General features: G+C 37.1%; 1 protein-coding gene across 4 annotated transcripts in view; it reads left to right on the plus strand.

Moving 5' to 3' along the window:
• LOC124167325 (sorting nexin-14-like) overlaps positions 1–13511 on the plus strand; it is a 48221-nt gene that overhangs the window by 11100 nt on the left and 23610 nt on the right. For all 4 annotated transcript variants that reach the window (XM_046545305.1, XM_046545308.1, XM_046545307.1 and 1 more), the window contains 4 exons: positions 4031–4145; positions 7240–7395; positions 8964–9088; positions 10065–10123. In XM_046545305.1, coding sequence (XP_046401261.1) covers positions 4031–4145; positions 7240–7395; positions 8964–9088; positions 10065–10123 — 455 coding nt within the window. The remainder of the gene's footprint in view (positions 1–4030; positions 4146–7239; positions 7396–8963; positions 9089–10064; positions 10124–13511) is intronic.

A 13511-nucleotide genomic window follows, 5' to 3' on the forward strand; every position in this document is an offset into this window, starting at 1 on the left:
TGTATTTTCCCGCGTTTGTTTTTTCGGCTTCGCTATGGTGGTCACCTGGGCATCATCGCCTGGGCATCATCATCGCTGAAACATCGTCGCAGTTACAGGAACCAAGATTATTGAGAACACGGCGAAAAAGTGACGACAAATACTCCGAGTTCTACCCGGAAAAATTCCTAGAAATCACTTTTCAGGTTCCAGAAAACCGTCATGTCAAGTAAAATTTGCTAAAACTTTACTTGACATTTACGCACTTAACATTTGCGCACCTACCTAAGAATTCATTTTGCAGAAAATTTGCTATAAACGTAATCGAAATTGACAATAAACACACCGTTTTACACTTCGTTTAGACTGACTGTATTACCGCCCACAAAACGAACAACCTGCAACGCCCGCCGCTTCGCATTTTTTCTCGCGCGAAATTTAAAAGACCTGACCAGACCTGACGTTATTGCGAAGCAAAGGTGCGATAAACGAATGACGGTCTCAAAATTTTCGTGACGTTATCGCGAAATGACGTTAAACGGGGTGACGTAGAACGAGGACTCACTGTACGTAATCGCGGCTCCATGATTAGTCTCTAGTTGTCTCGGTACGATTTGCAGAGGTAGTTAGGCCATCTTGGGGGTGTCGCCTTGGTATGATAAGTGGAGGTTTTACGAGGAAAGAGGTTAACTACAAAGAGGTTTGCCTATAAATTTACATGTAAATTTGACGGGACCGTAGGGGTGGTATGAAGTATGGAGGTTTATTATGTAAAGAGGTTAACTACATAGAGGTTTTACTGTAATAAGAATTTTCCCAATCCCTTTCCCTCTTGCTTTTGCAAGATTTTCAATTTTTTAATGTACAGTAGAGTCATTTTACAATGTATTCACCCATAAGATACCATGTAAGTGTTTGCATCACTCAGTAATTGTGGAATATCATTTAATATATTTCATCATGAAATCTGCCATTCCGATAAGTATTATCTTGGAACATACTTTTTTTTCATTTGGTGAGCCAATAATAGCTGATATGAAGTTATCTGGCCATTCCTGGAAATCTTATGATATTATCTTCTTGCTTGAATTTGTTCTTTAGATTGGCACATGTCCAACTGTTTGTCTCATCCTATTTTGGAAACAAAGTTTTCTTCACCCATCAAGTTCTCCCAATTACTGTTTCCTATTTCAAGTTTACCCCTGTAGACTTGATTTCAAATAACAGCAAACACTTATTAAAACCTTTTTTCTGTGAATTCTTTGCAATAACATCATTCCAATTCGCCAAGCAAAAAATATACCCACCAAATATGAGGATGACATGTGTGAGGGGTACAATTGTATACTTTTCTTAATCAATGGAGTACTTACATGTAAGAAAACAGAATCCATCAATTGCTGTTTGTGGCCCACTGTTGATGTATTCATTTTTCACAAATTACTTGAATTGAGAAATCTCGGATAATTACATAAAAATTGAATGTCCAAGGGTATATTAGGATTAGGTGATGAAATCACCCCCTAATCAATTTGGAACCAAATTAGTATCGCCATGTATAAAAATGAATGAAAAAATTCTTTTCCTCCAATTTTATGATCTTTTCCTTCTTTTACATATGATCCATCAGGGGCCAATTGAAATTGAAACATATTTTTTGTTAATATTTCTGTTATTAAATAATACAAACAAACAAATTAAAACATAAAATTATATCCTGTAAATATGCAACAAACAGTATACAGGCGGTCCCCGACTTTCCTACACAATGCGTTCCCGAAAACTTGTACGAAAGTCGAATGTACGAAAGTCGAACCATTGACTTCCATACTAATTAGGGGTTACGTTCCAAAAGAGCGGAATATACGTACTAAAACCTTTTTTTTCCACGGAATTCATTTCAATTGACTTAATTTTAATAATATGTTAATAAAACTCCTCAAATCATCTAATTTCTTTCGAAAATACGCAGAAAATGCAAATAAAAGTTCAAAAAACAAGAACTCCGTTGGCTATCGAGTGAAACTTCCTCTTGGCGTTTAAGTTGACATTCCACTTATTACGTCCACTATAAATAAAAGGACATATCAAGAAGCATAACAAAATGTATTTTTTGAACCCGCACTCTGGATACCTTTTAATTTTTACACCAAAATTCGATATTTGGCAGGTGACATTCGTGATCGCGTATATTCCGCATGTTATTCAAAAAAGACAAACGGAATTCGGGTGATATTTCGTGCAATATCGTTGCTGAAGGTTTACATGAATGAAACAGCACTCAAACGAAAAAACACAATTAGAAAGAAGGTCTTACAAGTTTTATTGAAAGCTATTCGATGATGTCTAGTCAACTTCTTTTGAAAATATCTTCAATTAAGGCTTTCTCCTTCTCTTGATAAAGGAGCCTATAGCAGGCAGTCTCTCTCCCAAATAAATCACCTAGATTAGAGTCAATTACCAACAGTTCCCTTCATTATATACGTTCGTATTGTTCGTATATACTGCCGATACTGGCATTTGAAACAATTGAATGTTGGGATGCGCAATAAACATCGCGGGAATTTTAAAAAAATTGCAGACCAACGTCCGAAAGTCCGAATTTAGCGTACGAAAGTCGAGTAAAAGGTGTCAATTTTGAACGTACGAAAGTGCGAATTGTACGAAAGTCGAGGACCGCCTGTACATATATATTGGAATCACCATGTAAAAAACATGGATATAATGATTTTGGAATTACAAACAGCTTTTTGTGGTGCTGAGAAAATTTGCATGTGAAAGTCTAGGGAAGCTTTGTTACCATGATGTTTTATAATTACCAGACTAAACCTATGCAATATCATATCAATCGTAAATGTCACTGAGAATGGAAACAGAGGGGAGAGAATGATCTTAGAAATAGACTCTGAGATACTTAACAAAACTGCTATACTTTTCATTGTGAAATATTATCACGTTCAGCGCCACTTTGGTCATACCTGTAATGACTGAAACATGTACTTTGCAGGGTTCCCACTCGACCGTGAAAACCTTAAAACCGTGAATAAGCCCTGAATTTAGTCTACCGTGAAAAAACCTGGAAATAGCCGTGAATTTCATCATAAAACCTTAGAAATCTCTCAAACTTGATTGTAGGACTACGATAGACGGAATTAAGGAAAAATCGATATTTCGATCATGTTTCAAGGTCAAGTCACGTGCAGATACTCTCCACGCATTTTTCTGCACACGTGTATTCGAAGCGCATTATTAATTGTTCCGTTTGCCATGACTGCACATTGATCTTAAGGCTGCGATTGGAAGACGTTAATCCTGGCAATAAATCAGGCACTTCTTCACTTCCCTGCCACCCTGCTCTATCCATTTTCCCACTCACACCCTTTTATCCGGACATGAATTTTGCTTACTATAGGTGCCGTCATAAGAGATAGCAGTTTCATTGCTGCGTTTGCGTTCGAGTCATCTGTTGCGTTTTTCACATTTTTAGTTAACGTGCGGCCGATGATTGTTAAGTGATCAATATTTCTGCCTAAAATGCATTATCTACAAACCGTGAATTTGATGACATTCATACTGTGAAAACCTGGAAAAAACCGTGAATTTTATATTGTAGTTAGAGTGGGAACCCTGCTTCGTCTTCATGCCATTTCGGTCATTATGACCGAAGAATTAGCCTTTCTTTTGGCCACTCATAGCATGCTGTCGGTCAAAACTGCTTCAGTGTCGCTTATATGACGTGACCGATGCGGGGTGCATACCAGAATGCACTGAAATGGAAAGGATCCAAGTATTAAAACAAAAGAATAACACATTGGCGCAATGGGCGAATTGGTCTAAAAGTCCGCGGCAGGGAACGTGTTTAAGATTCTTTTTACGTGACCCATTCATCTGCTAGCAAAATTTTAATGTCCACTGCCAATTATGTTAACACGTTGAGAAACTTTTAAATTAGTCCAATGTTGTGAGTTTTAATAGCACTACACAATGATTTTAGTTCCTAGTTGAATGTGAATTGATTGTTTATCTTACTATGTGTGTTTAATATTTTTAGGCTCTTCTCGAAAGTCTTTCCTGCATTCTCAAGGACCAGTCATTGTTGTATCCATTTATGCAGTTCTTGAAGAAAGAAGGTGCTGTCAATGTTCTCCAGTTTTGTCTCGATGTTGGTGAGTCGGTTTCAGTCCTAGATCCTATCTCTAGCGGGCATGGGGCAGGGAATAATTGTGTGCCAGTCATGAACAGGAAAAGACTGAAATAAGATTTTAGTTGGAATTTAATCAACGGTGCATTTTTTTTCTCAATCAAAATGATATCTGTTTTATCTTTTTTATTTGCTCAGCTCTTCTTGCTCTTTCTTATCAATATTATCTTACCATATTCTGGCCCCAATTTTTTCTTAGAGGGATATTTTTAGTGGGCCATTAGCAGCACTCTGAGGTTACTCACTTGCTCTGAATGGGCCACATTCTTTGGCCATTAGGTATTTGTGTTTTCTCCAACCTTAAACGGTCTCTGGTTGTCTACATTTGAGCCTCTAAATATTATTAGATTTTTTTGGTGTTTGGTATTAAATCATTGTCGAGTAAAAGCTTGAACATTGGTATAGTGACCCACATTTTAAAATATAATTCAGTGGGCTTAGATCTATTAAATAAATAATATTATTTCATTGATCAATGCCTGCCATTAACTTTGACCCAATGATGAGAATTTATGCTTATCCATCACTCATGGCTTGGACCAAACATTTTTATGGAAACATTTCCACTTCCTGTGTCACCTTGGACTCATAGGTTTTATTTTTACTGGTCTTAAGGCTTCAACCGTGATTTTGTAACCAGAATCATTTATTCCATAGCCAAGCACTCGACCCACTTAGACTAACAACTTTCAACTAATAAATAATTTTCATAGTAAGTTTTGCTAAAGATACACAAATTTAGTCACTTATCTTTATGAAATAGAACCTGGATAAGTTTTTTTTCCTATCAGAAGTTTAATTTTTAAATCTCAAATTAAAACTCTTCCGTTGTATGCTGTTATCAATCGTGTCGGGTGGAACATGATGCAACTCCTTCATGATGTATGAGAAAGGAAAGACAATGGCAGGTTCCACACTTTATTAAATACGCCAACCAGTTTCAATACTTAGTATCATCATCAGGCCTGTAATAAATAGGGTAGTTTCCTTCATCAAAGAAAACGAAAGGCATTGATTGCAATTCGTTACCCACCATTACTGTATTCATAATATACAAATTATTTCGTTTTAGAAATACCGGTTTAGACGAATGGCAATGGTCAATTTTTATCCCCATTTGAAAAGGGCCAGTTTGGCGCCCACGCGATGCCCCTCCACGTGACGTCACAGGGACCTAGTTTCTATAGGAGAAGATAGGAGTTATACATCATCTGAGGTTACCAATGCATGCATGAGGCGCAGAGCTCAGGGAAACATGTCTAAATAATCACTTATTAAAACTGGCTAAGGTCGGAAAGTTTTTCTCGTTTGATAAGGTATTAATAATCCTTATTTAAGCCAAGCACTACCAGCCAGCAGGGTACTCAGCTACCCGCCAGCAGCCTGCGTCGTATTAGTGCTAAGCCTGGCCTCAAGGTCACCTCACAGGGTGGCAGCGGGAACCAGAAATACGTCATACAGAGAGATTTCCCAGCATTCATACTTACGCGTCGCGTTTTCGCGCGCTTGAAAATTTTCACTTTTCATTTAATCGCGAAAAATAGATATCGCCATTTAAAAATCTAAGAGCGTGAAATACGTACTCCAGGAGTAATAATCTTTCAATTTAGACAGTAAAAAAATAATAGGAAACCACCCTATTGTGGAACCTGCCATTGTCTTTCCTTTCTGATACAGTATGCTATTTTTTCCAGATTATAATTTTCCGCTCTTTAAGTTTTCATACCTATGAATTTTTACTGATAATTCCCATTACCCATACCCATCTAATGAATTTGCAATTACATCCAAAGATTTAATTTAACTTTGAATATCCCATAATATTTTCCCTGCTACCCTTATAGTATGAGAAGTACTACGGCGGAAGTAGGGAAATGGCTTCATTGCAAAATATAATAATTTTTTTATTATTTTTTTTTATTTATTTATTCGCTCCAGGACATGCAGTTACATGTATAGAACAAGTCAAAATAGAGGAAAATAAAATATACATAGGTCATAAATATATATACAAGTACCAGTCAAGTATTCCACTTCAACGAAATAAATTCATCCACAGAATAGAAGGAATTACTGAGGAGGTATTTATACAGTTGGGATTTGAAGTAAAAATAATAATAAATAAATATAATATAATGAAATAAAAATAAAAATAATAATAAATTTATTTCACCATTGGCAAATTATACATCTGCAAGGCTAAAGTCAATATGAGATACCAGCATACATACATGATTGAATATGAGATACCAACATACATACATGATTGAAAATTTTCCAGGTTCTTGGGAATTCTCAAGATAATCATTTCACTATATGTACAAAACATTAGAAACAGAGCTGAGAGGGTTATAAACATACTAACAGAAAGTATGGAAAATTATAGGCATTCAAGTTGCCATTATAATGAAAGATGAATCCTTATTCCCCATGAAAATTGATATCTGCATAAAAACTAGTGAACCATGAAGTAAGAGAATTGGAAGTGAAATGAACTAAAGGACAGCTGAGGAAAACATATTCCCATTAATCATTAACCCTATTTGCGTTGAGGAAAGATCCTTTTCTAATTTCCCTAAACCATCGGCCAAAACTTTTATTTTATTTATTGACATATGCACCTTACTATTCCAAAAATCAAATTTAGTGGTAATCTACGACTGCATCTTTTAATAATTCAACATTTGCATTTTTTTACTGTGCTACACTTTGGCTTCCCCGTTAGAAATACATACCTTAGGCTTGTATTACAAGTTTATTAATGTGCTGATTGCTCCAGAATGTTGAATTGAGCACCATAGTTCAACACAGACAACCTGGTGAGCACACAACACTAAACTTTTATATGTACTTGTGTGTAAAACCTACCCAATTGACTCCATGCTTTTCTTAGGGCTGAAAAATATCCCAGTGTGATTATTCCCATTGCCTTTGAAGAAAGACCTTTTTCTCTTTACCTCAAATACGTGTGCGTTGCTAGTGTAATTAAAAAATTGTTGAGCTATCACTGTTTTGCCAATTATTATGTCTTATGCATCTGTCTCTTTCCTTTTTTGCAGAGGAATTCAACAGGAAAATATTAAATCCAGAGCTAGATAAACAAGAAATATATAATCTATATCAAGAAGCATGGGACCTCTACAGTGTGTATTTTCGTAGTGATTCTCCAGATCGCATCATATTCTCAGAAAGTGTAGTTGAAGAAATGAAGGAAGGTAAATTCTACTTGCAGTGTTGTTGAATGCATTTTTTTTTTCTCTTTTTGAAGTGGTAAGAGTGAACTTTGAATAAGACTAAAACTCATATTGTGCATCAGCAAAGTTACTCTGCTTCGCTAAATTTTATTGTCGTGGGTGCTACAGAATGGTCTATTTTCTGCATGATTTTTTACATAGCAATGAAGAGTGATTTGTTGGAGAATTAAGATTTTTGTATGGTTATTGATATAAATCATTGTCTTACTTTACCGTACATGTTTGTTTTACTGGTTAGCTCAATGAATCTGCCTTCATAAGTCAGATAGGTGAATGAAAATTTTCAAGCCAATTTCATTTTTTTGAAGTGATTTATTTATGAAGATTAGTTAGTGTCTTAAGATTTATACCATTGCGTAACCTATTTACTATAACTGACCGTGTAATTCATCCAGTAATGTGTGTTATAACATTTTCAGTTGGTAGGAAAAAACTTGGTTGGTAGCAAACTGTTAGGGAGTACCAAAGACAAAATTAGTGCCGGAGAACACAGCGGAGTATTTAAACTCCATTGTAATGACTGCAATTCCTGTTACATAGGAAAAACTGGATGGAATGTCAACATCCAGACCAAGGAACATCGTTCATGTTTTATTAACAACAAGCAAACCTCACACTTTGCCAAACATCTCTTGGATTCCGACCACACAAGCGATTTCGAACCGATAATCCTACATAAAGAAAACAACGGCCCAAGGCCTGACGTATTCGAGCAGTTGGAAATTTTAGTGGGCCAAACCTCATCCAAAATCACATTAGTTAATGAGCAATTGTATTCTCACCATTCACCACTGTTCAATGTATTTTCTGCAAAACCATTACGGATACCACTCACCACTCCTTATCACCCCTCCCCCTAGTTTCATCGTCCCAACCCTCGGCTACCCTGTGCAGTGACTCAGCGATGTACTTCCCAAACCGACCTTCCCTTCTTCCCACTCTCTGCCCACTACCCTCTCCAAAAAAAAAAACCCTCCCCCCACTACCCCGCCCTTTCCCCATCTACACTTTACCACCCCTCTAACTTCTTCAAGGGTATAAATTCCATGTACAAGTATGTGAAATTGCGAGATGATGATACGCCATATCGAAACTGGTTGCATATACATATTTTGTTTTGTGGAACAGCAAAGTCGTCTTTTCTTACCCTTTGTGTATCATGAAGAAGTTCTACTATGTTCTGCCACCTACCATTGCATTTATTTTGAAATTACTTATTAAAAAATATTCTCTTGGAAGATAAATAGCCTCTGAGACCCTTATTTTCTTTGGCATTTCATCTCTACCTATGGGCATGTGTAGATTTTGGTTTTTCTATTATTTGTTAGAGTAATTTTTTATGCATTAACTGTCTTTGGATCAGGCTGCTTAATGTTTGAGTGTATAATGCAGTAGATTAGGGTCTAAAATGTTTTGGCTTCATTATTAAAATCTGACAATTTTTTTTACCAGTTCATTGAGTAATGTGTTCTCAGTATATGTATTTAGAAGACAAGCACATATCAGTTTATAACTTCTTTCTTTCACAGTTTTGGCAGGACCAGCTGAAGACATAGTCAAATTGAGGACTACAACGCCATTGTTCCAGGCCTATGAACATGCTTATAGTTTGTTGGAAAATACACTTTGCCCCTTGTTCCATCAAAGCGAAGAGGTGAGTGCGATATATTTTTTATCGAAGGCTTGGTACAAGAATTGGAAATAACTGCATCAAATTGCAAAATTCTGCAACATGCATTATGCATGAGTCATATTATAATAGGCTCTATTTTCTGTTCATGTATTCTCACAACTTCTGTAGTAAATCGATGCATTTTTGTGTTTATTGTTAAGTTCATGCAGTTGAGCAGTAACTCATATGCATTTATGTATCATGTTACCTGGCTTAAAGGATTTGATTAAGAAAGATATGAACCAGACTGCTTATAGTGGTACAGACATTCCCCAAATCATGATAGGCTTCACTTAGCTAAATCCATTCGCACATATGTGGCCAATTTTTAACAAAATGTCTTGCAAAAGTGCAGGCAAGAAATAGCGAAATGTTTGCTGTTAGAGGAAATATGAAAAAGATATTGAGGTTTTAAAGTCATTCACAAAAAATTATCCTTTTAGGTTTCACTCAAATTTTAAAAAATTGTTGCCAAATCTGTGTGCATCTTTCTACCTCATAAATGGCATCCATGCGCTGGGCATATTTTTATGTCTGTAGCTGTGGTCATCCCTTCAACTAGGTTTTATTTACCTCTATTCCGTACATCCCAACGGAACTCTTAGCTGGATCTGGTCTATGGTTGCAATCTTCAGCCAGCTCCCGTATTCCATTGTTTGCTGTCTTTGCTTACAAAGAAATTTTAGACCCACACTTTGGGAATTTGGGAAGTGGAAATTTAAGAAAATAGTCTGTAACATCCAGGGATGAAAGGAAGTTAAGAGTTGGTTGACACCTGATTTAGTTATTATGAAGTTCAACCCTGCAATTCTAGTGTAACTATTTTGGGATTTTGAGATCACAGCTGTAGGGTCCCATTCTGTATAACTAATTGAATCCCTTTGGTAACTAGATCATTAATTAGTAGCTTTGATTGCTCTCACATTTATGATTCCTGGTCATGTTTTGTACTTTACAGTACTATATTTTTCTGTGTGGACAAAAAGATTCGGCTCAGTTCAACAAAAGTGGAAATAGGTATGTCCTTCATTTTGCCATTATTATTCTTAAATGGTATTTGCTTTAAATATAAGTTTGTAGACTTAAATGGAGATAACTCTTTATAAGTATTTATATAGTTTATTTGGTTTTGAGTCTCTTTGATTTTTCTGAATTTAAATTGTAAGAAAGAATTAAATCATATTTAAAACTTAAGTAATGCTATACAATGGAACTTGGTCATAACGTCATCAAAGGGACCAGAAGGTTTTTAACGTTATATCCGAGTGACATTTTAAAAAAAGCAGCCTTAAATCTGAGTGACAAAACTTGACCTTGCACAAACAAAACACAACTAACGACGTATAAAACAACTGTCAACATACGCGATGCTCACACGGAGGTAGGTAGAGATGTGACTGTTGATCTACCGTAACTAATGAAACAAACATTACAATACAGTGTGCCTGTGTCAGTGACCTTGCAGAATGTAGGGTTGGGAAGGGATAAGATCCAGGTATGCGGGACGGCCCCCGCTCCCTCCAGACACCCATTAAACAAAAGAGTTGCAACCCGTCACCTGCTCAACGTCCAGCTTGTGACCTGTTTTTGCTTTTGATGTTTCTACACATGGTTTTTATGAACTTTGGGACATAATAAAATCACACTACCACTTTTGCAACCTAAGAACTGCAAAATTTTTGACGCTATACCCGAGCGTCACAATATTTGTTGACGATATAAACGGGTTTTCGTACAACATAAAATGTTCAATTTTGGCTGGTCTGTATAAAATGTGACGTTAAACCCGAGTTGACGTTACAGCCGATGCCGTTATAACCAAGTTCCACTGTAGTTATAATTGAGAACCTAAATCTACAGCCGACTCCCGATTATCCGTGTGCGGTTTATCAGTGTTGCGAATTATCCATGCATGAGTTCATGGTCCTTCGCAGTTTTCTGCAATCTCTATAAAAAATGAAGTTAGACGCAAAAGCAGCAAAGTATTTGAATTTTATTGCATGGCTACATCGAGCCTATTATTTCCATCAGAATTCCCTTCGTAAAATGGGATTATTTCAATTACTTGCTGACAAGTAATATTTCAAGTTTACTTGGACGTCTGATCTAGCATTGCAGATGACGATCGGCAGCGGGAAAAAAAACGAGTACTTTTATAAGATTCTTCGATAGTTAACCAATCGTAAATTAAGAAAATTTTTATCTACGATCATTAAATGAATGTTTCATATTGCAAACGCACAGTTATTGCTGTGGACTTGCATACGTTTGAAAAGGCCCAAGGGAATTGGAGATTTTGTCGTACTCTAGTATGTCTACACTGTGACTAGCCAAGGTCAAATTGGATAGGAAGGGAATAGTAGAAGTGAAGGCAGTGGGGGAAGTGGACGATGAGATTGCGGGAGTCATAGCCAGGCACCAGCCTGCGTAAATAATTTGTCTTAAGGGGATCGGGTTGGTGTGGTGGCTAGAGTGTTGGCTTCCCACCAGGTGGGCCCGGGTTCAAATCCCGGCAGCGGCAGAGAATTTTCAGAGACTGCCCGATCCCTGCTTGAATGTTGTGTGGAGGACATTTCAAGCCCAACACTCCGTCCGTTGGATGGGACGTTAAGCCGTGGTCCCCTTGGCGCCTTTTGTTAAGAGAAGGTTAATGCCGACGCCAGGTTTCTCTCCACCCTTCCTTACCTACCCCTTCCCTCATGGCGCAAATGACCTCAGCTGTCGGTCACCTCCTCCAAATACCATACCATAATTTGTCTTAAGTCCTGGTTTACTGTAACCGCCTCTGCCCGATGGTATGATCGCGCACCATAGTTGCCATCATGGAAGTGTTCCGTGTTCTGTTTTCCATGCATCGCGGTGAGCGATCGTGCTCAGTGGACACGGATCCGCATCCCACAGCAGCTGCATCCCGGGCAACTTGTGTGAGAAGTGGCGTGGTGCCTGACAGTGCCATTTAAAAGGTCCATACCACTCCATTGCAACTGTGTACAATAAGATTCCTGAATCACCATCCGTTCCATTTCCTCATCAATCCAATTCAAAGCCAAACTGAAAAATATGTTAATTGAAAAGAGCTACTACAATCTAAATGAGTTTTTAACTGGTGTTGTGTATTAACCAATGACCTTAATCCCACGGATAGCTGTGTGTTTGTATAGCTCGCTTGTATCGTATTTTATTATATGTTAGTATTTTATGCTGTATTATCTTGACGAAACTCATGGGTGTATTATCCCAATGAAGTTAATAAATATTATTATTATGTATTATTATTTCTGATGTCGTGCAATGGTTAGGAAACATTCGTGCTAACCACGTTTCTGAATTAGTGATCTCGCTGCCACGGATACATCGTTTTCGGAAACCAGATATGGCACGGTGCTGTAAGAATAATAGCGCAATAAGTTATCTCCGCAAAAAAAGATTGCATTCGGGAAAAGAAAACTCGTAATGACCCTGGAAAACAATCTAAAATAGCATAAAATGTGCATAAATGGTAATATAATGATTGATTTACGTAAATGATGAAAATGAAAAGAAATTACAGTGAAAGTTTGGATTATTTGTGTTAACCGATTACAGTGGAACCTCGTTAAAGCGAGTACAGGCTATAGCGACACCCCCGCTATTACGAGAGATAGCCGATGCACCGTCAATTGACCCTATAATAAGCATGTTAAAAAATTTGTTTTTACGAGACCCTTTCGGTGTTGGCTCTCGCCATAGCGAGGGTTTCACCGCCGGAAGACTTTCATCAAGACTCCTTAACCTCTGTAATTGCTAGCGATCTGTTAATGGAGTGCTCAGTCTCAAATTTATGTGGTAAACTGTCGTTCGATAAATATAATGATTGACGAAACAATGCTTTGCATGATTTTTATTTAGTGCGGCGCTTATAAATTGTTTGAATAGTTAGTCGTTATTTGAGTAAGGAAATTTAGTGATGCAAAAAAACCTTTCGTCTGGATTTATGCTTACGTTTATCGGATAGATGTTTATCTGTCGCCGCACCACTCCTGTTCCTGTATATCTGTTCGCAACAGGTATATTGGCTATTACTTACTCCACCTCCGGTAAAGCGACAATTCGCTATAGCGAGTGTTTATTAGTGCACCGTGGGGTGTCGTTATATCGAGGTTGCACTGTATTAGTGCTGCCCCACCCCATCATTAGCGCGGATAATGAGGAGTTTGTTGTATTAGATTTTACATCCCAATGATAGTGAATCACAGCATTTTCATTTCTTAATGAGTAATCATTTAATGCTAACCATTTCATTTTTAGAGGTTTTTTTATTATAAGCTTGAATGAGACATTTTTGATTTTGTTCTGACCGAGTTAGTCTTGGTGGGCATGTTTTGGCTTTCCTGAAAGTTTTCAATGTCAGAAGTAAATTGATACA

Source organism: Ischnura elegans, chromosome 10 (assembly GCF_921293095.1).
Source record: "Ischnura elegans chromosome 10, ioIscEleg1.1, whole genome shotgun sequence".
In the NCBI taxonomy this organism is placed as follows: domain Eukaryota; kingdom Metazoa; phylum Arthropoda; class Insecta; order Odonata; family Coenagrionidae; genus Ischnura; species Ischnura elegans.